At 43.1% G+C, this 27,980-nt stretch overlaps 1 protein-coding gene across 2 annotated transcripts in view; it reads left to right on the top strand.

Moving 5' to 3' along the window:
• Katna1 (katanin catalytic subunit A1) overlaps nt 1–27,160 on the top strand; it is a 38,873-nt gene extending 11,713 nt beyond the window's left edge. For both annotated transcript variants that reach the window (XM_052169947.1, XM_052169946.1), the window contains 10 exons: nt 245–419; nt 3,077–3,234; nt 5,084–5,264; nt 11,412–11,533; nt 14,852–14,957; nt 16,355–16,513; nt 23,465–23,591; nt 24,732–24,866; nt 25,239–25,365; nt 26,886–27,160. In XM_052169947.1, the coding sequence (XP_052025907.1) occupies nt 252–419; nt 3,077–3,234; nt 5,084–5,264; nt 11,412–11,533; nt 14,852–14,957; nt 16,355–16,513; nt 23,465–23,591; nt 24,732–24,866; nt 25,239–25,365; nt 26,886–27,084 (1,482 nt within the window). In that variant the 5' untranslated portion in view covers nt 245–251 and the 3' untranslated portion in view covers nt 27,085–27,160. The remainder of the gene's footprint in view (nt 1–244; nt 420–3,076; nt 3,235–5,083; nt 5,265–11,411; nt 11,534–14,851; nt 14,958–16,354; nt 16,514–23,464; nt 23,592–24,731; nt 24,867–25,238; nt 25,366–26,885) is intronic.
• Nucleotides 27,161–27,980: the final 820 nt, after the last annotated feature.

The following is a 27,980-nucleotide window of genomic DNA, read 5'->3' as shown; positions in this document are numbered from 1 at the left end:
ATTTATTCTATGTAAGTACACTGTAGCTGTCTTCAGACACTCCAGAAGAGGGTGTCAGATCTCCATGTGGTTGCTGGGAATTGAACTCAGGACCTTCAAAAGAGCAGTCAGTGCTCTTGACTGCTGAACCATCTCTCCAGCCCCCTGGAAAGTGTATTTTAAAGAAACTTTATAATTATTTTTAAGAGATGTGTAACACCAAAATGTTTCTTGTCTTTTCTTTTCTTTTCTTTTCTTTTCTTAGCTTACGTATGAGCATGAGTCTTCTAATGATTGTTGAGAATGTAAAATTGGCTCGTGAATATGCACTGCTGGGAAACTATGACTCTGCAATGGTCTACTATCAGGGAGTTCTTGACCAAATGAACAAGTACCTGTACTCAGTCAAAGATACACACCTTCGTCAGAAATGGCAGCAGGTAAGAGTCATGGCAGCTGTGTTCAGTACGCAGAAGTTTACATTGATGTTCAGTGCTATACATTACTTGTTTGGTTGGTTGGTTTTTGGAGACAGAGTTCCTTTGCATGTCTTTGGCTATGCTAGAAGTAGCTCTGTAGCCGGGTGGTGGTGGCGCACGCCTGTAATCCCAGCACTATGGGAGGCAGAGGCAGGCGGATTTCTGAGTTCGAAGCCAGCCTGGTCTACAGAGTGAGTTCCAGGACAGCCAGGGCTATACAGAGAAACCCTGTCTCAAAAAACCAAATCCAAAAAACCAAAAAAAAAAAAAAAAAAAAAAGAAGTAGCTCTGTAGATCAGAGATTCACCTGCATCTGCCTCCTGAGTGCTGGGAGTAAAGGCGTGTATCACCACTACCGGGCCTCAGAGAATATAGAATATACCATGGATTTTTATACAACATTATTTGAAACTTCACATTAGTGTATTACTGAGGATTCCCTAGAGAAACAGCACTGATAGAATGAATGGATATGTATGTAAATTCATATACATATATATAAGTGTATATATGTGAGAGATTGGTGATAGCTGCTTACAGGCTGTAGTTCAGCTAGTCCAACAATGGTTGTCTCTCAGTGGCCAGTAAAAAGACAGACAGACAGACAGAACGTGTTGGTTTGTTCTCTCCCCAAGGCTGGATGTCTCAGCTGGTCTAAGGTTGGAATTCCAAAGAAGTATACTCTAATGCCAGCAAAGCAAGAAGGAAGTCAAACAGGCCAAGAGCACAGCCTCTCTTTGTCCTTTTTATAGGCGGCCATGAGCAGGTACAGTCCAGATTTACTGTGAGTCTTCTCACTTTTAATGATTCAATTAGCTAAAAATCCCTCACGGGTATTCCCAGTGACTCGACTTCCAGTTAATTCCACATGTAGTCAAGTTGACCTCCAAGAATAGCATCTTGGATACATGGGCATTAGCCCTTTTACAAAGCATTAGCAGTTAAGGGCCGCTCACTGTTCTAATTAGTGTTCTCTAATAATAGTTTTAAAGTGGTACAGTTTTTCTTTTCTTCCACTCCTTGAGACATTTGTTGGCCCTGGCTGCCCTGGAATTTGCTGTGTGGGCTATGAGGGCCTCATCTCGACCCTCCTGTCTCTGCCTGCCTAGTCCTAGGGTTGCTGTGTGTTCTGCCGTACCCAGGCCGTCCGGGGATTGGACTTAATAAATACATTGGTGAAATTGCAAATGATAGCAAATTCTTCAAGAACCTTATTTCTTATAAAACTGATCATATTTGAGTCTCATTTAAGGAATTGTAAACACTGAGGACCAGAAAAAGTATAGTTGGAAACCATAGAATTCATAAATTTTGACCAGGAAAGAATGGTACAGAAATTAATTGTTCTCTTGAGCTGAACTTGTATGTAACATATTACTGCCTGGCTACTGTCTACATCCAATACCACTTGTTTGGAGAGCAGTATCCCATTTTTGAAATGAACTTTTTCTTAAATCTGACTCTCCATATCTATGTTACTACGGGGAAGGGAATATACTTTAAAAATATGTAAATCACTTTAAATATAGTTCAGTAATGTTAAATACATTCAGATGTTGTACCTGTACTGCATACAACAGAGTTTGTTTGTGGTTTTACAAGTTAACTAAGCCCAATGAGGTGGTGCACACCTGCAGTCCCAGCACTTCGGAAGCTCAGGCAGGAGGGTGGAACCCTTGCTTAAAAATCTAAATCAAAAGCCGGACGTAGTGGTGCACACCTGTAATCTCAGCACTTGGGAGGCAGAGGCAGGTGGATTTCTGAGTTTGAGGCCACCTTGGTCTACAGAGTGAGTTCCAGGACAGCCAAGGCTACACAGAGAAACCCTGTCTCGAAAAAACAAAACAAAACAAAAAAAAACAAAACAAAACAAAAATCAAAATCAGTTAATTAAATAGTATAAAACTATCAAAAGGCAACTTGCTAAAGTTTTGTTTTTGTCAAATTTGAAAGTTGCAGCTAACCTTTCAATTGCTAAACAGTTTTAGTAAGAATTATGTGGGTAGCAGTTTAGCCAGGACTTGTTTTAAGAGATTTATCTTTATTTTATGTGTTTGAATGTCTTGCCTGCATACAAGCCTGTGTACAAGGTGTATACATTGCCCAAGGAGGCCAGAAGAGGGCATCAGATCCTTTGGAACTGGAGTTGGAGATGATTGTGAACGGCTATCTGGGTGCTGAGAATCAGTCCCGGGTCCCCATGGAGATCAGCCTGTCAGCCTGTGAGACATTTCTCCAGCCCCTTAGCAGTTTTATTCATGCTTTCAGAATTAATTTTGCAATTGAAAACAGAAAAGAGTCTTGGCATTTTTATGAAGATGTTTGATGTAGTCTGCTGGCTGTCCTTCAGAGTGGAGGCTAAGACATAGAAAACTGCCCTAAGTTTATTTTAGCAGTGATTTATTAAAGAAACTTAGTCTTGTTTGTTTGTTTGTTTGTTTCTGGTTTTTGGTTTTTTCCCAGACAGGGTTTCTCTGTGTGGTCCTTGCTGTCCTGGAACTCACTCTGTAGACCAGGCTGACCTCGAACTCAGAAATCCGCCTGCCTCTGCTGGGACTAAAGGCGTGCGCCACCGCCGCCTGGTGAAACTTAGTCTTATTATCTTTCTTTGACACCAGGTTTGGCAGGAAATAAATGTGGAAGCTAAGCATGTGAAGGACATCATGAAAACACTGGAGAGCTTTAAGCTGGACAGCACTTCTTTGCAAGCTGCACAGCATGAACTTCCAGCTTCTGAAGGGGAAGTCTGGTCCCTGCCTGTGCCTGTTGAGAGAAGGTAGGTGGAGACTAAGAAATGGACAAGCCCGGGTAGTTGGCAGCCTCGCCTTGGTGCGCATCTGCGACGAGCACTGAGTTGCTGCGCACAGGGCTGGAAGGGAGGTTTCCTGAAATGCCTTTGATGAATTGTTTAAATGTGTATAAGTTTCAGGCAGAAATCAGCCAGAACAAGGCTTTTGGTGCATAGTCTAAAAGTAGCAGACTCAACACTAGTGTTGTCTTGGGACTGAGGTGCCTGGAAACACAAGTCTTCACTCTTTGTAGCCCTTGGAAATCATGTACACTGTCTAGAACTCAATTTTTTTTTTTAATGTAAATTGAGAAAGTTAGACTGACAGGTTTTTGAGCCTGTTTGGTTTTATTTGGAATTTTTACCCCCAGCTTTCTATTACCAAGTGATAGCAAATGGATAATTGATCAAGTGCCAGGTGGTGGTGGTGCACGCCTTTAATTCCAGTGCTTGGACAGAGGTAGGAAGATCTCGGTGAGTTCGAGGCCAGCCTGGTCTACAGAGTGAGTTCTAGGACGGAGAGAAGCACAAAAAAGCAAATCAATGGAATGGCTCTGACTGACGTGCTGTCTTTTTTTCTGAAGTGCTTACTTTCACAGCACACTTTTTAAGTGACGAGTATGTATGTGGGTGTCCATTCCCTGCTTCCCATGACAGATTTCCTGTTTGTATCATGGTATAAATATATGAGTCTTTTGGCTGTCTGAAAAGCACACTCTGACTTGACTCTTTATTGATAGCTAATTTGAGACCCTTGCACTAAGATGCGACCTAGTTTAGATATTCTGTCATTATTTCTTGTAATCTTTTATTGTACTTCATAAAACTGGTTCTTCATATTGAGCATTTGTAACTTTCCAAGTATTGCCCAGGCTGTATAGATCATTCATTTCTCATAATAGAGCTGTCAATAAGCCATAGTTTAGCTTTTTATATTAAAAACAGCAAAGTTTACTGACATTAGGTAGCATACCTTCTTCTGCTGAAGTATACCCCGAGGCATTTGAGAATAGGTTGTTCTGTTTATTCTTCTGGGATTTTGTGTGTTTTTATTCATCACACATAAATCGAAGAGCCATTAAACATGGAGGTCTAAATTCTGCCCCTAAATTAAAAGGAAACGAGTAGGTTCTGTGTGAATGGAAGATTTCCACCACCATTATTTTTACTTACCTACTTTATATGTATGCATGTTTTGTCCGCATGTATATGTCTACAGTCTCTGTGCCTGGTGCCTGCAGAGGCTAGAAGCAGCGTTGGATCACAACAGACAGTTGTGAACTCTATGGATCCTGGGAACTGAGAACCCAGGTTAGAAGCAGAAGCAGCAACTGCTCTTAATGTCTAAGCCATCTCTTCAACCACAACCTTTATTTTTTCTTTTTGAGGCAGGGTCTCACTATGTGGTCCTGGCCTCTAACTCACAGGGATCTACATGCCTCTGCCTTTCAAATTCAGGAACTAAAGGGCACGAACCACCCTACCCCACTTTCACCCTAGTCTTTTAGACTGGGGAGATTATTATTAAACAGAAAGCATGTGCAGTCTGTTCTGGTGGCCGTGATAGAACACTAGTCTTGGATACTCGCTCTTTACCGCTTCCCAGCACTCAGACGTAGCTTGTGCACTGCTGTCCGGAGTGGAAGTCATTTTCACTTTGCCCTAGTTGCTTGTAAATATGACAGTACTGTGTCCTGTCCTTGGCCGTAGAGGCCGTGCCAGGTGTACAGTTCAGACCTTGGGGTGCAGCGGCCTCAAGTTTGTTAGACCATTGTGTTCTTCTCTGTATGCCCAGCTTCTTCAGGAATTAGGACTTTAATACGCTTGTGTTGTCTAGACCCTCACCAGGACCCAGGAAGCGCCAGTCTTCTCAGCACGGTGACCCTAAGCCGCACAGTAACCGGCCAGGCACAGCCGTCAGAGCTCATCGGCCATCTGCACAGAATCTTCACAGTGACAGAGGGAAGGCTGTCCGCAGTCGTGAAAAGAAAGAGCAGAATAAGGGAAGAGAGGAAAAGGTAAATGTTACCGTCTTCCAAGTGATGGCTGGACCTGACGAGATGGCCCCGTGGTTCGAGTGCACTTGCTGCTCTTCCCAAGTTAGATTCCAGCACCTACATGGGTCAGCTCGCGCTTCCTGTACCTCCAACTCCGGGAATCCCATCCCTCTTCTGGACTCTGCAGGCAGCTGCACACATGTGGCATACACACACACACACACAGACACACACACACACACACACGCGCGCGCGCGCGCGCACGCCAACAATAAATAAGACCAAATTTGTTTTTGAAATTTACTTTATGTCTATGGATGCTTTGTCTGCACTTGCATCCTAGAAGAGGGCATTGGACTACACAGGACTACAGTTACAGACAGTTGTGTCAGCAGCTGCGGGGAATCCAGCTCAGGACCACTGAAAGAGCCGCCAGTGCCCTTAACCACTGAGCCAGCTCTCCAGGTCCCTCAAAATGGTTTTTTTGTTTGTTTGTTTGTTTTGGTTTTTTGGATTCTCTCTATAGTCCTGGCTGTCCTGGAACTCACTCTGTAGACCAGGTTGGCCTAGAACTCAGAAATCTGCCTGCCTCTGCTTCCCAGAGTGCTGGGATTACAGGCATGCGCCACCACCGCCCGGCCCTCAAAATGTTTTTAAGTGAGTCATTTGTTCACCTTAGAAATCAAGATTTGAGACACTATGGCTGTATGTCTGTCCCAGAATCTGTACATATAGGGTTTCCATTCACCAGTTGGGACACATTGGGTTGCCATTGAGTTTTATGGTGGGGCAGGAGGATTTTTCCTTTAAAAACTTTTGAAGCCAGGTATGGTGGCATATGCTTTTAATCCTAGCACTTGGGTGGCGGAAGCTGGCCAGTTCTGAGTTTAGGCCACACTGGTCCACGTACTGAGTCCTGGTCAGCCAAGGCCCCTGTGTCATCCCTCTCTCCCCGGATTGTGTGTGCGTATACGTGTGTGGACGTCAGAGTCATCCTCTCCTCCTTCCACACAAACCCTGGGGGTCAAGCCCCAGGTGTCAAGTGTGAAAGCCTTCACCTGCTGAGGCAGTTCCTGTCCAGCTAGGGAGTTTGGGATTTCCTCCTTGGGGTCTTCAGTGACCCACAGACTTTAAGGAGGGCATTGCTTGGTTTCCATCTGTACTGTCTGTGATTTCTCTCACTACTGACCTTCTCTTACTCCATTGTGGTCTGTTAGGATCTAAGAAATTGTACCCATGTTGTTGAAGGTTCTATAGGCTGCTTAGTACAATGCACCTGTTTGTGTGCAGTATTAGTGGCTTTTTTGTTAAGCCCATTTGATCAATGCAGTTTAACTGTGAAGATTAATGGTGGTAGTGATTTTGTTTTTGAGATAAAGGCTCATGTAGTGGAGGCTGGCTTTGAACTCCTGATCCTCCTACCTCCACCTCCCAAGTGCAAGTGCTGGGGCTGTAGGTGTTCACTAGTACACCCAGCTAGATGTAAAGTGTTTCTTTGTGTAGACCTGCACCTGAGCTTGGTCCCAGAACCTGCATGGAGGTGGAGGGCAAGACCTGACTTCATAGTTCTTCACGTGCACACCATGGCATAGCACACATGTGCACATAGCATAGATCACAATGCAATAATAGGGTTTTTTTAAGGTTTCTTTATTATTTTCGTTTCAGCTGTGTTGCTGAGAATGAAATATGGAAATCACTTGCTCTTGCATCTAGTCCTGTGTGTTGAGCAGTGTTTGTTTTATGAAGTACATATGAAGTGTAGTGGTGAGGTTTGGTGATATACATCTCTAGTTCTTTCTTTGGATAGATTTCTGACATATTAATGGCTGATGACCGTTCTCCCTCCAGCTTCTGCTTTCCTGAGGACCAGAGTCTGCCCCTGCGCTTCCTGCTTCCACTCTTGCTGCACACTCTTCCGTCCTTTGTCCTTCCTGTGTGTGCCTTTCCTGGTGTCTCGTATCTCCTGTACATCAGTAGTTGGAGCTTGTGTCCTGATCCAGCCATCTGGTCTGCATGTGTTTGTTTGTTTGTTTGATACAGGGTTTCTCTGTGTAGTCCTGGCTGTCCTAGAACTCACTCTGTAGACCAGGCTGGCCTCACGCTCACAGATCCACCTGCCTCTGCCTCCCAAGTGCAGGGACTAAAGGTGTGCGCCACCACTGCCTGGCTAGTCTGGATGCACCTTTTAACTAGAGCTAAAACCTTTAACTTCTAGATTAATTATTTCAAGATCCTGGTTGATTGCTGACATTGTCTTGATCGCGCTCCTGGCTTATTTATTTCTTGCCATAGAATCTTAGGGTTTGCTGAAATACAGGATTGGACTTCATGTCACTACTTTCCTTGCTGCTGTAGCAATAGCAACTTAATGGATGAAAGAAATGTCATATTTTGACTCGCAGTTTGGGGAGTCCATCATGTCTGGGAAACCACAGTGGTGGGGGTGAGGCTGTTGCATGCCGTGTCAGTCACAAGCAGAGAGGGGCCAGTGCCAGTACCCAGCTCTCTTCCCCTGTATACCCAGTGCCAGTACCCAGCTCCCTTCCCCTGTGTACCCAGTGCCAGTACCCAGCTCCCTTCCCCTGTGTACCCAGTGCCAGTACCCAGCTCCCTTCCCCTGAGTGCCCAGTGCTAGTACCCAGCTCCCTTCCCCCGTGTACCCAGGCTGGCCCACATTTAGGGTGAGCCTTCCCACTTCACTTACCTAGTCTGGAAAAATCCAGTCAACCAGGCCCTGAAATTGGTTTCTGTGATGATTGAGTCTCCTGGAGTTGATCATGGAGATACATTTGAACCACACAGATACATCTGATCTCTTCCTGCTCTTGTTAATATGTTCATTTCTCTCTCTCATGAGGTCCACTTGTGGTTGTCTTTCTCCCTCTATACATAAGGTTCTTTCTAGTATTTTATATAATGCTGACTTCACGGTCACGAATTGTTTCAGTTCATACTTATCAGGGAAAGTCTCTGTTTCTCCACAGGATTTTAAACCTCTCTTTGCTGGGATGTAATAATCTTGGTTTGGGAATTGCTTTCTGCACTTAAAGTATATCTAGTGTTTTCGTACAGTGTTTCTGGTGAAACATCTGATACATTGTCTTTGTAGCCTCTCTCCTTCAAGTTTAATATTGTGTGTAACTATAATTTTTTCAAAGTTTACTTTTAATGATAGTTTTTAAACACTTTTAGCCCACCATCCTCCAGGGGCAGTGAGAAAGAAAGGATAGGGGGGAATGTATCTGTTCAGAAAGATTCTTTGGAGCAACTCTTCATCTGTGTTGCCAGGAAGTTGACAGTTCAGTTCACAGCTGCAGTGGCAGCTCAGTCCACTCGCAAACACCTCATGGATACACCAGCAGTCCAGTTCAGTGGAGTTAGGATAGTGAACACCAACCAGCAGCAGTGGAACTACCCAGCACAGACGCTAGGCCTCAGCCTCAGCCTGACTCAGCAGGACAGAGCTGGGGGATACCAGGAGAAGTTCTCGGCTGTGCCTCTCTCAGAAGTGAAAATCAGCAAAGACTCAAGACCCACAAACAGCGAGCTCTGTACACAAGCCTAGCTATCCTCCATCATTGTTCGTGCAGTCCTTGTATACTCTCTCCAAATACCACATGTCCTTTACGGGCCTTGCATCAGGACCTGCTCCTGTCTCAGCTGACATCACTCTACCAATGAGTCCAAGCCCAGAGAATCAGCAAAAAAGCCAAGGCGCATCACCAGACGGTTTTTGGGGTGCTTTTCTACGGAATCCCGACAAATGTAGCTCAACTAGGCAATGTAAGGCAGATCAATACATGCATGTCTTTAGCAAAGAATCCTTCATCATGATTCCTTTCCCATTCTTGCTTTAGCAGAACATCTTCTCTCCTGCGTCTGCTTTAGTGAAATGTTTTGCCCCAGCAAACATCATACAGCTGACTTTCCAAAGAACCTTTAAGTTTCCACTTCAATTGTGTCCTTGTCCCATCAATTTAAATACTTGATTAGATACTGCATGATAATTTGTCTTGTAAAGAGTTTTCCTGTCACATCTGTGTGGGGTTATAAATGCCTTCTGTATGTCCATGTCTCTCCCTAGTTCTGAGAATTTTTCTGCTATAGTTTCATTGAAGTGGTTTTTCCATGCCTTTAGTTTTTATGAATGAGGCTTAACCAATAGTGGACAAGCCCTCTCGCCAGCCAGGTAACTTTAGACTTTAGCTTATTCTCAGCTGTAGAGTCTTACCTTTAGTTTTTTTTTTTTTTTTTTTTTTTTGCATGCCCCTAAGGTTCTTGAAACTTGTGATTATGCTTATTTTTTTAAATTTTATTTATTTATTTATTAGCTGTCTTCAGACACACCAGAAGAGGGCATCAGATCTCATTACAGATGCTTGTGAGCCTCCATGTGGTTGCTGGGATTTGAACTCAGGACCTTCAGAAGAGCAGCCAATGCTCTTACGCTGAGCTATCTCTCCAGCCTCTATGCCTTTTTTTTGTGTGTGTGTGTGGTAGTTGTTTGAATATAGTATCTGATTTTCTTCTACCCTGATATTCTTATGGTTATTCTAATCTAGTGATGCTTTTCAGTGAGTGTTGTTATTTTTAATGGATGACTCTCATTTCTAACATTTATTTTGAGAATCTAAATTTCCAGGTTGAACTTTCCTGATTGAGTTTTTCATTCCGTTGCTGACTTCCTGATTTAGGTCCTGAGTTGATTTCTGACTTAAGTTGTCATGTGTCTGAGCCCCTTTTGAAGTTGTAATTTTTAAAGTAGGGCATGCTTTGAGGTTTTTTTGTCTTTTTACATTTGTGTACACATGCACACACAAGTGTGTACAAAGTGATTTATTGATAGTTACTTTATGACCTCTGCACTGTACTTAGAAGTCAGATAGATATTCCTTTATTTTTCCTATTTACAGTTATAAACAGCAGATTGTTGTAGTTTTTGCTTTTGCAGTCAAATGTAATTTAGAAAACTTAGGAGGAAATAAAACCTGACAGACTTATATAGTTCTATGGATTGTTTACTGACTTTCTGGTGTTTCAGGGTTGATAAAGTTTTGTTAGTTCTTTTCTTATTTGAAGTCTTTTTGTCTTACAAAAAGAGTTTTTAATTGACCAAAAATTTGTATTTTGCCTGTAAGTCAGAAATAATGATCAGACCAAAGTGATTTTGCATTCTGAATGGTCTCATTATGTGAACCCAACATGAACACATTTCTGATCTCCTTGCTTCCCAAAGTGCTGATATAATCACCACACCTGGCCAAGGAAAACCAATCCTAATCAAAGTAGATTTCTCCAAAGAAACCAGAGGCCAAAAGGAAGTGATACAATATTTTTTCCAAGGTTACAAAGAGAATCCAGGATCCTTTCAGCATAATATCTTTCAGAAAAGATGAAGATAGCAAGGTGTTCATAGAGAGACAGGCATGGGCACATGTGCTGACAATTCCAGCATTGGGAATCAGGGACAAGAGGACAGGGAAACTATCTCACAAATTCAAATCAAACTAAAACCAACTCCACGAGAGAGAGAGAGAGAGAGAGAGAGAGAGAGAGAGAGAGAGAGAGAGAGAGAGAGAGAGAGAGAGAGAGAGAAAGAGAGAAAGAGAGGAGAGAAAGAGAGAAAGAGAAAGGCTGGAGAGATGGCTCAGCAGTTAAGAGCACTGACTGCTCTTCCAGAGGTCCTGAGTTCAATTCCCAGCAACCACATGGTGGCTCACAACCATCTGTAATAGAATCTGATGCCCTCTTCTGGTGTGTGTGAAGACAGCTACAGTGTACTCATATAATAAATACATCTTTAAAAAAAAGAAGAAAAGTGATGTGTAAAAAGGAAGAAAGAAAGAAAGAAAGAAAGAAAGAAAGAAAGAAAGAAAGAAAGAAAGAAAGAAAGAAAGAAAGAAAGAAAGAAAGAAAGAAAAAAGCCTGCTGGCCTCTGGTTTCTTTAGAGAAATCTACTTTGATTAGTATTGGTTTTCCTTGGCCAGGTGTGGTGATTATATCAGCACTTTGGGAAGCAAGGAGATCAGAAATGTGTTCATGTTAGGTGCACATGAGGAGACCATTCAGTAAGCAAAATCACTTTACTCTGATCATTATTTCTGACTTACAGACAAATTTTGGGTCAATTAAAAACTCTTTGTTTTTTTTTATTTCCTCATGTAGAACAAATTACCTGCTGCAGTTACAGAACCAGAGGCAAATAAGTTTGATAGCACGGGGTATGACAAGGACCTTGTAGAAGCTTTGGAAAGAGATATAATTTCTCAGAATCCCAATGTCCGGTGGTAAGTTATATCTCATGGTGCTTGAGCTGGTTGTTGTGAGAACTGAAATGAAGAAAAGATGACATGTGCTAAAGTTCTGCCCTTGAGGACAGGGCAGTGTGAGCAGCACACCGTGAAGAGATTCCCTCTGAGCTGGGTCAGTCTGTTGTCCCGAGGGCCTCACCTTTGTTTGTTTGGAGGCAGGGTTCCCTGTAGACCAGGCTGGCTTCACAGGAGCTGTGTGCCAGCATGGCCTTGAACTTCAGTCCTCTTACCTGAGTGCTTAGGTAACAGACAGGCATCACCTGCCCAGCTTACATGGTGATGGCGAGCACGCAAGGGCTGCACGCTGGACGAGGACTGAAGGCTGAGCTATGTTACCCAGACTTCAGTTCACAGTTTTAAAACTTTATTTGTATTTTGCACTGTTATGTTTACTATTTTATGTGTGTGGGTGTTTTGCTTGCATGCATGTCATTGCATCACATGTGTACATGCCTTTGGAGGAATAAAGAAGGCATCATAGTCCCTGGAACTAGAGTTATAAATGCCTGTGAGCTGCATTGCGGGTGCTGGAAATCACCCTGGGGCTCCGCTAGAGCAGCAGTGCTCCTCATCGCTGAGCCAGCTCGACAACCTCTATTTTGTTTCTGTTTGTTTGTTTGTATGTGATTGTATGATAGTAGGTATTGAACACAGAGTCTTAAACATATGAGGCAAGTTCTCTGCTAACTGAATATCCCCAGCTCCTTGAGATTCTTTTAAATTACTATGTCATATACAAAGTAGGACAAAGCTAGCACAAATTTCATCTTTTGGATCCCCTGCTAATGTTGAAAAGATTGAGGTTTTTATTGTGTGTTTCAGACTTTTATTGTGTGTACGTATGATGGGGCAGAATATGCGCTGTGGCATGTTGGAGATCAGAGGATAACTTTGTGGTTCTGGTCTCTCTCATTTCTGTGGGTTCTGAGGGTCAGATCCTCAGGCCTGTTAAGTAACCACTTGTACACACTGAGCCATCTCACCAACCCAACGTGGAGATTTTTTTTTTTTTTTTTGGATTTGGTTTTTTCGAAACAGGGTTTCTCTGTGTAGCCCTGGCTGTCCTGGAACTCACCCTGTAGACCAGGCTGGCCTCGAACTCAGAAATCTGCCTGCCTCTGCCTCCCAGAGTGCTGGGATTACAGGTGTGTGCCACCACCTCCTGGCAACGTGGAGATTTTTAATGCATGCTTGTGTATAGGTTGTGGTAGATCTTTCTTTGATTTGCAATTAGTGCTAGATTCTCAACTTTATATCTAATAAAATATCTATACCTTTTTGCAGTGTATTATAAAAGCTCACGTTTCCACAAGTTAGTAATATTGTTAGTTACTTTCTATTTCTATTAAAATATAAATGATTAATAGGTAGCTTTATAATATGTAAATATTTCTAGTAATTGAAATTTATAAGTAAAATCTATTCTCATACTAAAATTGCTGCATACACTGGTAGTGCCAGTAGACACGCTAGTGTCTAGGGAGAACTGTATAATGATGCTGTCGACTTTTTCACTTTGGCTTCTACCTCTTAGAGTTGGGAGCAGAGCAGGTGTCTGCTGTATGCCTTGTTTGTTATTTTTTTTAATGGTCGTTCTTCTAAGCCATTATGAGAGATAAGATGAGATGCTTGGGGCTGGAGAGATGGCTCAATGGCTAAGAGCACTGACTGCTCTTCCAAAAGACTGGGGTTCAAATCCCAGGTCACAATTGTCTGTAACTACAAGATCTGACACCCTCTCACAGACATACATGCAGGCAAAACACCAAAGCATATAAAATAAAAATAATTTATTTTTAAAAAATGCCATGTATACAATTTGTGATTCAACATCCCTAATCTGAAAGGTAGATATTCAGAAATACATTGGTTTTCTTTTTTTTTTTTTTAAAGATTTGTTTATTTAATTTATATGAGTACACTGTAGCAATCTTCAGACACACCAGAAGAGGGCATCAGATCCCATTACAGATGGTTGTGAGCCACCATGTGGTTGCTGGGAATTGAACTCAGGACCTTCGGAAAAGCAGTCAGTGCTCTTACCCACTGAGCCATCTCTCCAGCCCCTACATTGGTTTTCAAGACAGAGTTTCTCTGTATGACCTTGGCTGTCCTGGAACTTACTTTATAAACTAAGCTGCCCTCAAACTCAAGAAGTTGGCCTGCCTTTGCCCCGAGTGCTGGGATTAAAGATGTGTGCTACCACTGCCTAGATATTGATATATTTTCTTTTCTTTTCTTTTTTTTTCTTTTTCTTTTTTTTTTTTTTTTTGGTTTTTTGGATTTGATTTTTTTGAGACAGGGTTTCTCTGTGTAGCCCTGGCTGTCCTGGAACTCACTCTGTAGACCAGGCTGGCCTCGAACTCAGAAATCCGCCTGCCTCTGCCTCCCAGAGTGCTGGGATTACAGGCGTGCGCCACCACCGGCCAGCTATTGATACTTTTTTTTTTTTTTTTTTTTTTTTTGCAAGCATACGAATGTTTATTTTAAAAACAAAAAAAAAAACCAAAAAAAAAAAAATAACCAAAAAACTTTACTAGGTCTCAAAACACACATTGAACCCCACACAATAATAGTGGGATGCTTTAATATACCACTTTCATATTGATAATATTTTCAAGTGTAGAGTTAAACTACTTTCCTCTGTGGGTTTATTTTTGTATATGAGTACACTGTAGCTGTGTTCAGACACACACCAGAAGAGGGCATTGGATCCCATTACAGATGGTTGTGAGCCACCAAGTTGTTGCTGAGAATTGAACTCAGGACCTCTGGAGGAGCAGTCAGTGCTCATAACTGCTGAGTCATCTCTCCAGCTCCTGAGCCACATTTTTTTTTTAAAGCAAAGCCATTATCCTTAGAAAGTTTGGAGAGTTTTAGATGTAATTAATAATAACGGTTTTTGGATTAGGGAGTGCTCAGCTAGTGAAGTGTGTGTTCCCGTCCCAGAAGCACAGTCCCAAGCTTTTTAGTTGAGGAGGTGCTCAGACCTTGACTTAGGTCATACCATAGCACAAATTTCACACTAGCTTGGCAACACACAGAATGAACGAAGGAGATCTGTTATGATAAGATAACTGAAAGCCATTATTGCCAAGAACTAAAGACAAAGGTATATTCTGTGTATACTGGTTGGCTGTGGTAAAACTAGTCATATGTTCTCCAGGGCCCAAGAAAGGATTGAACATTTTGTCTGTGGCACAAAAACCTGTGCTGATGATGGTTTTCAGAGTGATGATATAGGCTTGGATATATGATCTAAGGGGTTGGCTGATAAAGTATCCTTTCTTTCAGGTATGATATTGCTGATTTAGTAGAAGCCAAAAAGTTGCTTCAGGAAGCAGTGGTGTTACCAATGTGGATGCCAGAATTCTTTAAGGGCATTAGGAGACCGTGGAAAGTAAGTTTATACCCTTATCAGCAGAGTAAATAGCAGGGTTGCTGTGGAGAACCCTTACTTATTTATATTATAGAAAGTGGAATAAGAGAAGGTTAAACCAGGTGTAGTAGCTCAATCCCAGCACTCAGGAAGCTGAGGCAGGAGGATCACGTTGGCTTTGAGGTGAGCCTTGACTACTACATAGTGAGTTCCAGGACAGACTGGATTAGTGTAAGATCTTATCTCAAAAAAGCCTTTTAAAAAAGAATTTATGGTATGTTATTCAGAATATTTGGATCAAAAGCCAATCAGGGTTCCCAGAGTAGCAGTGTTGAGGATCATTCTGCCCACACAGCTCTTAGAATGACCTTCTGTTTGCACACATGACCAGTCGGCTAGCGCATTGCATTTGTCTTACTGCATCATTTGCCATGGTAGATTTGGAATTCTTTGTCAAATTCAGCAATATTTTTATCTCATAATGGATGGTTTTGAAGATCCTGGGATGATATGAAAAGAAGCTATTTAAGACAATGTGGGTTAAGAGTAAACATCTGCCTCTTTAAAATACCAATTACTAATAGTTAATCTTTTGATAATAATTAATAAATTAACAATTATCAGTTTTCCGGTTTTTTGGTTGTTTTTTGTTTAAATTTTTATTATTATATGTATTTTTATTTTTTAATAATTTTTAAATAATTTTTTAATAACTTTTATTATTATATGTATTATATTTTATTATTATATGCTACAGTACACTGTAGCTGTCTTTAGACATACCAGAAGAGGGCGTCAGATCTCATTACTGATGGTTGTGAGCCACCATGTGGTTGCTGGGATTTGAACTCAGTACCTTCAGAAGAGCAGTCAGTGCTCTTAACCTCTGAGCCATCTCACCAGCCAGGTATTCCTTTTTCTTAATTGAGTTCCAAACTTTTAATGTGATTATCTTCCTTTTGTGTTGTAGAAACATTACTTGTGTCAGTAGCGATGGCATATACCCAACAGTTGGGAGGCAGAGATAGCTGGAGCTCTGTGAGTTTGTGGCTAGCCTGATCTACGTATGAGTTCCAGGACAGCTGGGGCTAAGTTAGTGAGGCCCTATTTAAAACAAACAAACAAACAAACAAACAAACTTTGTTATGAATATTCATTTTACTCTTTGGCCTTTGTCACAGTGTTGTATATAAATGTAGTGAAGTTTGGTACTCAGTGTTACTATGAGGGCAAGCTGCTGTACAAGGGAGTCTCCACTGATAGTCCCACTCCTCCAGAGAATGGAGGAGGAGGACCATTAGAGCCCAGGAGGTCAAGGCCACATCTGTGTTTACCATCCTCAGAAAACAAAAACTGAAAAGGTAAGGAAATAGCAATGGCAGATGGAGTCTTTGTTTACACCGTTATCTTCCCTGCAGGGTGTGCTGATGGTTGGCCCACCTGGCACTGGAAAGACCCTTCTTGCTAAAGCAGTTGCCACAGAATGCAAGACAACATTCTTCAATGTCTCTTCCTCAACTCTGACTTCCAAATACAGAGGAGAGTCTGAGAAGCTTGTCCGTCTTCTGTTTGAAATGGTAATGTTTGACACGGCTCTCAGAGAGATTCTTTACCTCCGTCTGACTTTCTCCATTGCATAGATAGGATGACAGTCTGCCTAGGACCTGATTCTATGCCTTTGACATATCCTTTATGATCACGAATAACTTGGGCTTCTGTTTGTCTCTTTTCCTCCAGAGGTAGAGTCACATCTGCTATTTTCTGAGCATTACTAGTGTTTAGTAAGAGTCTAAAGTAATTGTGGCTAATTGGTTTGTTTAAATGTTACTGCTGTGTGTATCCTCATATATATGATGGGGGCGATGTGTGTGTCACCACGCTTAAGTAGACATCAGAGGACAATTGTGTGGTGTATCTCTCCTCCACCCTTATGTGGATTCCAGGGCTCACACTTGTGCAAGAAGTACATTTATCTGCATGTGCCATCTTGCCAGCTCCATAATTATGTTTGTTGAACAGCATCCTGTGTATGACAAGGTAAGTGCTGTGTTTTAACAAGCTAAAGATGAGTATCTTAAGTAGCTATGGAACTTTGATCACCTCCAGTCTTATCAGCTATGCCAAAGATTTTGAGTTTAACATTACTTTTATTTTAGTCGCGCGTTTGTGTATGTCTGTGTGAGGGTATATGCACGAGTGGAGATGTCTGCGGAAACCTAAAGAGGGTGCTCAGTCTGTAGCTGTGTTAGTTACAGGTGTTTGTGAGCACCTGTTGTGGGTGCAGGGAAATAAACTGCAGTTGTCTGCAAGAGCAGTCACAACTCCTGACTACTGAGCCTACTCTCCAGCTCCTACCTTGAGTGTGGTGACCTTGAGCTGATGACCCAGTGTTGGAATTATTTTTTTCAGTTCTTATTTTGAGTTTCTCTCTTTTTTTTCTTCTATATTTCACTCATTTTACAGAGTATTTATTAAAGTTACTTAATATATAATTTTTCATTTGTCATTTTGGAAGTCATTTATTATAAAGATAATTTGTCTGGTAACAAACAGCAGCCACAGTGATCATTCTAGATCTCAACATTGGATGAATTCCATTTTTTCCTTGAGATACAGGTTGTCTTCTGTATTTCTGAGGTAATTTTTTTTTTTTTTTATTATTTCTGCAGTGTCTGGTGACCCCTGATGCATCAGCAAATCTAGGTATATGCGTACCTTTAGAACTCTGAGAAGCCAGACTTGTGGAATACACCTTTGATCCTAGGTAGCACTTGAGAGGCAGAGCAGATGATATCTGTGAGTTTGAGGCCAAGCTGGTCTACATAGTGAATTGCAGGACAACCAAAGTGACATAGTGAGATCCTGTCACAAAACATCAGTCAGTCAGTCAAATCAATAAGTAAATACAAAAGAAAAATACTTTAACACACAGATAAATAAGTATGTACTAAAATGTAAAAGTGCAGTGAGATCACAAACCGTGAGGGGGCAGCCCTGCTGCTATAGGAGCTTCTGAGGAACCAAGTTTAGACTGACCCTTCTGTCAGGGAACCCGGTTAATAGAGCAGATAGCTTCTGACTGCCATCCTGCTGCCCATCATGACCTCTGCAGGGGCAACTTGAGTTTCTCTTTCTTAATTTCACCTCACAAATGTTAGTACCAGTAGGAACAATATAATTCTACAAGTTCCAGTGCTGTTTGAACTGAACTCACCTACCTTGTAAAGACTTTGTTAGGCTTCACTGATGACTGCGGTCTTGCCTCCAAGTCGTGCAGCTGATTCCATGTTAGTATGGCTTGACACTGTTACACAGTGATGAAGATAGTGAGGGACCCCCCCTTCTCTCCCTCCCACCCCCTCTCTGTCATATGTATGTTTAGTGCTGACATTGGGGTTGGATAAACTATCTGTTGGGTGCTTGTCCCTGGAGAAGACTGGTTATCCCCCTTCTGCGCAGCTGTTAGCTGCCTGTAGCCCTTCATTTCAGGTTGACTCCTTAGGGAGTGCCTCCATCCACATTGGTAGATCTTGTTTAGGCAGCCATATTGTTAGGATTTCATGGGTGCAGCTTCCTGTCATTCCAGAAGACCTCTCCCTGGTCCTTTGACTCTTGCAATCTTTCTGCCTCCTCTGTGTGCTCTCCTCTGGGTTTTAGGTGTAGGGTTGTTGTTGGAGGTATCGGCTGGGTCGGACTGTCGATTGCCTCTCTCCCTCGTCAGCTCATGGTGCAACTTCAGATGCTCTGCGAGCCAGCCCCGGGGAGGAGGGAGACATGACTACTTAATTCTAGTGGGAAAGTCTGAGGTGACGATGCTGATACTATCCCAGACCTTACACTCTCTAAGTCTGAGGTGACGATGCTGATACTATCCCAGACCTTACACTCTCTAAGTCTGAGGTGACGATGCTGATACTATCCCAGACCTTACACTCTCTAAGTCTGAGGTGACGATGCTGATACTATCCCAGACCTTACACTCTCTAAGTCTGAGGTGACGATGCTGATACTATCCCAGACCTTACACTCTCTAAGTCTGAGGTGACGATGCTGATACTATCCCAGACCTTACACTTTCTAAGCTCAAAAAATACAAATAAAAGAAATGAATAATCAATGAAACTAAAATATTCAAATTATCTGTTTTCCAGAAAGCTTCCTGTTTTTGTTTTTATTTCTGCTTCTTATTGAATTAGACAATTCATAAGCCAGGAGGCAATTTGTCACAGGCTCCTAATGGCTTGTTAGTTGTCCATAGCACAATAGCAATCTGATGGAGATCTGAGAAGTTGTTTTGAAAAACTGATTTTCCCAGTGCTTGAGAGGGGAAAATGTACTGCCAATATCTCAAAAAAACTAAGCTTACATTGGCTTCAGATGCCTTGTCAGTCACTTTCCTAGCTGTCCCCCAGCAGGTTCTCCCTTCCTGAGCCTCATTCCTTTATTCAGAAGGCATTAATGCTTGTATTATTTTTAATATTAATATATTGTATAATTTATGGGCTGAGGAGATGGCTTAACTGGGAAAATGCAATGCAAAGACCTGAGGTCCATCCCTAGCACTTGTGTAAGATACTGGTTGTACTAGGATGGATTTGTAATCCCAGAGCTGGGGAGACAAAGACAAGAAGATTGATGGGCACTGCTGAGAAGCCGGCCTAGCTGTATTGTTGAATCCCAGGCCAGTGAGAAACACTATCTCAAAACTCAAGGAAGACAGCACCTGAGATTGACCTCTGGCCTCCAAATGCATATCATGGCTTTGCACGCACGCACGCACGCGCGCACGCGCACACACACACACACACACACCAGAAAGTAAACTGATATAAGTGAATTGTTTAATACAAATCCTGTCTCATTGGTGCTTGATGCTACCTGTCACTGTTTAAGAAGTCCTTCTTCCCCCTTGACCCCTCAACTTGGTCAGGGGCTCTCTGTGTAGCCTTGGCTGTCCTGGAACTCATTCTGTAGACCAGGCTGGCCTTGAACTCACAATTCTGCCTCTCAAGCGTTGGAATTCAAGTCATGTGCTGCTACTGCCCGGCTGTTCACTGTTTTCAGGTGTAGATGTTCATGTTGCTGTAAGCTCATCTCTTCTGTGGGGAGGCTTCCTGCTTGTGACATTCTTTACTCCAAGCCTAGGCATCCACTTGTCATACTGTAGTTATGAGCCCTGCTTGTCACACTGTAGTTACGAGCCCTGCTTGTCATACTGTAGTTTACAAACGCATGTCAGAAAGCATGTCTTTACTGGATTCCCCGGAGCTGCTTGAGAAACCCTGACCCATCATTAAAGAGATCCCTTTGCATCTCTAGGGCGTGCTGCTTGAGTGAGTCACAAGGCAGTGCCTAGAGTTCGGTGTTCCTGCCATTCGGTGATCCAGGGTTAGGGCCCACTTCAAAATGGACCCCTTTCTCAAAGACCTAAAGCGTCTAACCCCCTTGTGACTGAGATGCTTTTTCTTTCACTTTGTATTTCCAGATCGGCTATGTAGGCTGTATAGTCCAGGCTAGCTTGAAGCTCATAGCTGTCCTCCCCCTCTGTCTGCCTGCACGCTGAGGTCTAGGCGTGCGTGTGCCACTGTGCCAGGTCATAGATGATGCTTTTCACATGGCCGCCTCTCAGAGTGGATGGTGTTCACCGTGTTCTAATTAACTGGTGTAGATTTTGAGGTAGGGCTCATGTATCACATGGTGGTTTCAAACTCTATATCTGAAGATGACACTGAGCTTCTGATCCTTCAGTCAAGGCCTCTGCTTTATTATTTATTCTTTGAGACTTGTGTATACAGTATATTTTTATCATATTTTCCCTGTCCCCTAATTTCTCACAATTTCCCCTACTTTCTACCCAATCTCAGGTCCTTTCTTTCTCATTTCAAAAAAAACCTTCTTCCAAGTATTTTTCCCTTTGTGTTCAGGTGTTTTGCCTGCGTCTGTCAGCCATGTCTATGCAGTGCCTGAGGAAGCCAGAAAAGATGTCACATTCCCCCAGACTAGGGCTGTACACTGTTGGGAGCCACCATGTGGGGACAGGAATTGGATCTAGGTTCTGTAGCAGAGCATCCAGCACTCTCAGCCACGGAGCCATCTCTCCAGTCCTCTCTTTCTCCCTTAAAATGAAAACAGAGCAAGAGAGGCTGGAGAGATGGCTCAGAAGCTGAAGAGCCCCCTGTGCTCTTCCAGAGGACCTGGGCTCCATTCCTACACCCACATGGCAGCTCATCACTGTCTGTAGTTCCAGTTCCAAGGGATAAGACACTGTCTCACTGTACTGGCTGGTTTTGTGTGTCAGCTTGACACAGGCTGGAATAAGTAAGAAACAGCCGGTAAAGAACATCCCTCCATGGCCTCTGCATCAGCTCCTGCTTCCTGACCTGCTTGAGTTCCTGACTTCCTTTGGTGATAAACAGCAATTTGGAACTGTAAGCTGAATAAACCCTTTCCTCCCCAACTTGCTTTTAGTCATGACATTTGTGCAGGCATAGAAACCTTGACTAAGGCACTTACAGACATATATAGGCAAACCACCAATGAATGTACAAGTAAAGCTTTATTAAAAGTAGAAGAAGAGACCTACTAAAAACATGTAGTCCGATTTGTGTTGCCCATCTACCCCTGAGTATAAAGTGAGATGCTGTGGCTGCTTCCACTTCCTTGTTATAGGAATTTGTCTGGAAATCAAAGTCTGTGTTTTTATTTTTAGTGTATGGGTGTTTCGCCTGCAAGTGTGTGTGTGCTGCACCGATGTGCAGGTCTGGTGCCCAAGGAGGCATGGATAGGACTTCTGCTCCCTGGAACTGGAGTTGGATACTATTGTGAGCTGCTTTGGGACGCTAAGACAGTACCAGTGTTCTTAACTGCTGAACTGTAGTCTCTTCAGCACCCAGAGGCCTGTAATTACATAAGACCATTTACTTAAGTGAAAATGTCCATGATTTTTCATATGACATTACAGATGTAATTGTCTAAATTGTTAAGTTGTATTTTAAAGCTAAGCAGAAAGTGGGATCTATAGGACTTTTTTAAAGTTACTCTTCCCTGCCAGGTGGTGGTAGCACACGCCTTTAATCCTAGCATTTGGGAGGCAGAGGCAGGCGGATTTCTGTGAGTTCCAGGACAGCCAGGACTATGCAGAGAAATCCTGTCTCAGCAAAATAAAACAAGGAGGGGAGGGAGGAAAAGGAGGAAAGGAGAGGAGAGAGGAGAGACTCTGTCCATGGTACCTTTCTAAGCTTGGCAGAATCATTTTGGTGGTGTCCTATAGCCTCTGCTGGAAGTCACACAGTTCTGACTCAGTGCTTGAGAAGATTCAATCCAAAATGGTGGTTTTTCCTTGGTGTGAAAACATGCAAAATGAAAGTTAAAGTCTGTTGATGTTTTTAGAACACATCAATATAGAACACATCAATATAAACTGACTCTTCTATAATGGTCTACTTAGAAACATTAAAGTATGCTTTATGTATAAAAATGTAAAAAAAAAATTAGGTAAAAAATTGCCATCTAACTAGAATTTCTCTATCAGATTCTATAATGTGAGGGGAGGGCTTCAACCAGGCTTTTCATAGAACTTGAAACTACCAAGATCTCGAAATGTCCTACCACAGTTGTTCACACCATGAATAGGGTGCAGGGCAACCCTGTATTTATCACACACACACACACACACACACACACACACACACAGAGACACACACATGCATACATGTTTTTTGAGAGAGCCAGTTTAATTATGTAATGGGGAAAATGACATCTGTGTTTTCATTAGAAGCTATGTTTCAGAGCTGTTTGCTTGAATGCCCTGCTAAAATCCCAGCAGAAGAAATGTGTTCAAGATGACCTTTAGCTGCATAGCACATTGAGAACACCTGGGATTCATGAGTCCCTGTGTCCAAAAAAGAAAGGGTAGGACAACAAGAGTGTTCAGTGGTGCCCACCACCAAGCCTGACAGCCTCAGTGTGGTCTCTGGGACCCACATGGTAGGAAGAGGATGCACCTGCCCACTGTCCTCTCCCATGTGCGCTGTGGCTCTCCCCCATTGACACGTACACACGTGCACACAATAAATAGCATTTTAAGACAGTTCAAGTGTGATGCCATGGGTTCTCCTCACTCCGTCAGGCTAAAGGAAAAGGTGCAGCATGGCAGCCTCTTCAGCTGCCAATGTCCTTAAGAGATTTCTTTATATCTTCTGTGTATGTGTGAGTGCCTGAGTGTGTGTCTGTGTACCATGTGTCTGCTGGTTCTCACAGGCCAGTAGAGGGTGTGGACTCCCATGGACCTGCAGTTACAGAAGACTGTGAGTTGCCCTTTTGGGTGGCTGGGAACTGAACTCATGTTCTTTACAAGAGAACTACAGACCCATCTTTCCAGCTTCATGTCTCCCAGTCTCTAGTGTATAAGGTGTTTATGCCTGTAACACCGGCCCTGAAGCACCAGGCAAGCACTGTCCCTAGGTTGCATCCTCAGCTTTGGAAATGTGGACGCCCTAAGCCCTCGTATTGCTTGGTCTCTTCCTTAGGCTAGGTTTTACTCCCCAGCTACCATCTTCATTGACGAGATAGACTCCATTTGCAGCCGCCGAGGGACTTCTGAGGAGCATGAAGCAAGCCGGAGGATGAAGGCCGAGTTGCTGGTTCAAATGGATGGTACATGCATGTCTGCATGGAGGAGCTGGGACGGGGCGGCGCTGTGTTGTGCATGGAGGAGCTGGGACGGGGCGGCGCTGTGTCATGCATGGAGGAGCTGGGACGGGGCGGCGCTGTGTCGTGCATGGAGGAGCTGGGACGGGGCGGCGCTGTGTCATGCATGGAGGAGCTGGGACGGGGCGGCGCTGTGTCGTGCATGGAGGAGCTGGGACGGGGTGGTGCTGTGTCATGCATGGAAGACCTGGAATGGGGTGGCATGATGTTTGCTGGCGCTCATGCTTTGTAGTGCTAGCCCAGTGCACACAGTATGCGTTCACAACTTCAGGTGGACCTGAGGGGAAGGCACTTAGGACCTAGAGATGAGTAGCTGTAAATCGGTATTCTGGTATTCTTGGAGGGCGATACGTCAGAAATAATAGCATGCACACACCCCTCTTCGCATTATATATTGGTCCCTTGTTTTTAGCCACAGAACTCAAGTAGAACTGCAAACAGATTGACCTTAGAGGTTATGTATGTATTTGGAATACTTTTTAAAATATATTCACACTTTATGAATGTTTTGATTTCATTTACGTATGGATATCTTATTCATACCTGGTGCCAGAGAGAAGAAGGTGTCACGGCCCTAGGAATTGGAGTTATGGTTGTGAGCTATCACGTGGTGCTGGGATTGAACGCAGGCCCTCAGGAAGAGCAGCCAGTGCTCGTGACCATTGCAGTATCTCTCCAGCCTCATAGTTTGTTTTTGGTTTGATTTTGTTTATTTTGAGACAGGGTCTTTACACAGTCTTGACTGTTTTGAGACTATGTAGACCATGGTGGCTTCAAAGTCACAGAGATATGCCTGCCTCTACCTTCCGAGTGCTGAGATTTAAGTCATGTACCACATCCAATGATTTTTTTAAAAAAATAATTTGGCAAGTATTTGAGCTGATCTGGTGTTACCATGAAATCCCTTCTCAGATTTTTGTGTCCTGTAAAACCTCCTTTTCCTTGGGTCATGTCCTCACATGAGCCTTAGGGAGGCCGGAGACCTGCTCTGCCTTGCATCACAGTGCAGGGGTGTGGTAGTGTGTAAAGAGCTGAGCTTTATCTCATGAATCCCCCTCGGTAACTTTTATTCTTCTGCCCTTTTAGGTGTTGGCGGTGCCTCAGAAAACGATGACCCTTCCAAAATGGTTATGGTTCTGGCGGCCACTAACTTCCCATGGGACATAGACGAGGCTTTACGACGGCGTCTGGAGAAAAGAATCTATATCCCATTACCCTCAGGTACACAACTCTTTTTCTGGGGGTTCCAGTTATCGAGTAGTTGCTATAATTTAAAATTTGATGCTCACCTTGAAGAGGCGGGTATAAACTCTTTCCTTGAGTAGCTGTTCGGCTACACCTGGAAGCCTTGATAGCAACATAAGCCTGCTTGCTCCAAGACTTGGGAAACAGTTCTTGGTGCGCCGTGGGCTCGAAGTGCACGATGGTGGCTTGCGCCTACAAATAAGCCTCTGTGGCTGAAGCAGGGGGGTTAAGGCCAGCCTGAGCTATGTAATAAGATCATCGTCAACACTGTGTCAGAAAGCTGACCAAGATGAACAGTATTCTGTTCCCATTGAAGGCGTGCATTTTCAAATGTGTTTCTCCCACTAGCAAAAGGCAGGGAAGAACTGTTAAAAATAAGTCTACGAGAACTGGAATTGGCTGATGATGTTAACCTTGCGAGCATAGCAGAAAACATGGAAGGCTACTCGGGTGCAGACATTACCAATGTATGCAGGTGTGTATCTCTCACATTTTGTAAGCATAAACTGCAGTTGTGTTTATATTATATTAAGACAGATGGCCTACATTGGCCAAGGCCTAGAGCTCATTTTTAGAGTATTTGCCTAGCATGTAAAGCTGTGAGCTTGATACCAAGCACTGTAAAACATTAAGAGCCCTGCTGGGCAGTGGTGGTGCTTGTCTTAAATCCCAGCACTTGGGGGGCAGAGGCAGGCGGATTTCTGAGTTCGAGGCCAGCCTGGTCTACAGAGTGAGTTCTAGGACAGCCAGGACTACACAGAGAGACCCTGTCTTAAAACAAAACAAAACAAAAAATAACCAAAGAGCCCCACTTTACACTATATTTATGGTTGCAAATTAGTTTGAAGTTAGTGATGTGTTGGCAAGGTATTTGCGTATGATGGATGGTTCACAGTTCATTTGAAAACTACAAGTTCAGGAAGGATTGTTTCTCGGTAGTGTTAGTTGGGAATCCACTGAAATGTGCCTACCGTACTCACGGGATGCAGTCATGCAGATGTGGTTTCAGTCCCCGTGTCCTAAATGTGACTGAGTAAGACTGTCCGCTTGGCTCACCGTCCTAAGTCTCGGCTGCACGTGCTTCTTCAGTTGTAAGTGAGCTCGTCGCGCAGAGCCTGAGGGCCAGAGGTGCTGTAGACAGACACAGCATGTGGTGGTAGACATAGTCCTAGCACTCAGGACATGGAGGCAGGACACTCGGATGCACAGGTCATCCCTGGAACACTGCCAGTGTGAGGTCAGTCTGGGCTACATGAAACTTTCTTAAAAGATTGTAGCCCTGGCTGTTGTGGAACTTTGTAGACCAGGCTGGCTTCTAATCAGAGATCTGCCAACCTCTGCTTCCCAGGTGTGTGCTCTACTGCCCAGCTTATAAAGGATGTAGAGTTCCTGTAATAGAGGGAACTTGACCTGATTTTCTTTTATTTGGAGAAAATGTTTAATTTTGTAGCTAACATTCCTTTCTGTTTCCATGGTGAATACCTATTCTTTATTGAGCAGATAAGGAGATGCAATTGCAAGCTTCTTTTTTTTTAAAAAAATGTGAGTGCTCTGCTGCACATACACCTGCAGGCCAGAAGAGGGCAGCAGCTAGATCCCTTTACAGATGGCTGTGAGCCACCATGTGGGTGCTGGGAATTGAACTCAGGACCTCTGGAAGAGCAGCCAGTGCTCTTAACCATTGATCCATCTCTCCAGCCCTAATACAGGTTTCTTTACTGTACCTTTTTACTCTTGCTTGGACTGTACAGTCAGCATTTATACTGAACTGAATGAAATTATACTTATTTCATTGTGGAAGATACATTGCTAAGAAGCAATTAAAAGCAGCTTTTATTTTCCAGTGCAGAGTTTAATGTATTATGTATGCATGTGTATAAGATCTTAGAGAATTTAACAGGTGTTTTTGTTTTGGTTAGGTTTTTTGTTTGTTTTTGTTTTGCTTTTTTGTTTTTGAAGTAACACTTTGGGCCTTTTTAAAAACTTAAAACCTAGGGACGCATCCTTGATGGCCATGAGACGACGTATTGAGGGTCTAACCCCAGAAGAAATCCGGAACCTTTCAAGAGAAGAAATGCATATGCCTACCACCATGGAGGATTTTGAAATGGCTTTAAAGAAGATTTCTAAATCAGTATCAGCTGCAGACATTGAAAGATACGAGAAATGGATAGCTGAGTTCGGATCGTGCTAGCTGTGTTCTTACATGTAAACTGTGAGAAATCTGCCTTAAGTCTTTGAAAAATAATTAAATGTAGATTTTCGGTGCATTGAGTGCTATATTTTTTTAAACTTTCATAATGGTGTGATTTGAAAAATTTTTTCTGATTCTGAATAAAGACAATATTTTTAAGCTGCACATTGTTTCAATGTAGCACTGCTTGACTTGTGCTAAGTTGTTGCTGCTGTTCTATGGTAATAACAGAAAGCTAGTGAATGCTCACACATGCTGCAGGCAGGGGAAGCACAGGCAGATCTAGCGCATCTGCCCTCTCGCCTGCGCCGTGGTAGCTTTTCTCTTTCTCTCTGAGTCCGGCTAGGACTCTTGGGGCTAGGGAGATTGCTCGGTGGTTTGAAGCGTGCATACTGTTCTGTTCAGTTCCTAGTACCCATGTAGGGCAGCTTCAGGGGATATGGTGCCTCTGACAGCCTTTGGCACCTACACACACACACACACACATGCACGCACACACAAAATTAAAAATCTTCAGGAAAAAATTAGGACTCTTGACTTTAATGTTCGTTTAAAAGAGGTATGGTGAAAATATTGTATTTTCTGAATAACTTGGTGTTTGGAGAGAAAGTCCACTGCTTCTGCTCCCATGTGCATTAGGGGACCGTGCCACCACTCCTGGCTTAAATGACTTTATTCTGCCTTTGAAAAAGGCTGTGTAGTGCAAGTAGTATTCCTACACTTAGGCTGTGTGCCTTCCTTTAGGCAAACTCACGACTCATTTACTCACATTCACAATGAGCATAAAACAGACGAGCAGTGGTAAAAATCGAAGCTAGTGAGTGTGCTGAGAGCTCGTGTCGTGGGCCTGTAGCTCAGCAGTGCAGTGGTTTTTTCCTGGGCCTGTAGCTCAGCAG

The sequence above is a fragment of the Apodemus sylvaticus genome, chromosome 23, assembly GCF_947179515.1.
Source record: "Apodemus sylvaticus chromosome 23, mApoSyl1.1, whole genome shotgun sequence".
Classification (NCBI taxonomy): domain Eukaryota; kingdom Metazoa; phylum Chordata; class Mammalia; order Rodentia; family Muridae; genus Apodemus; species Apodemus sylvaticus.
The sequence above is the reverse complement of the archived record's forward strand: the minus strand, read 5'-3'. Positions and strand labels throughout refer to the sequence as shown.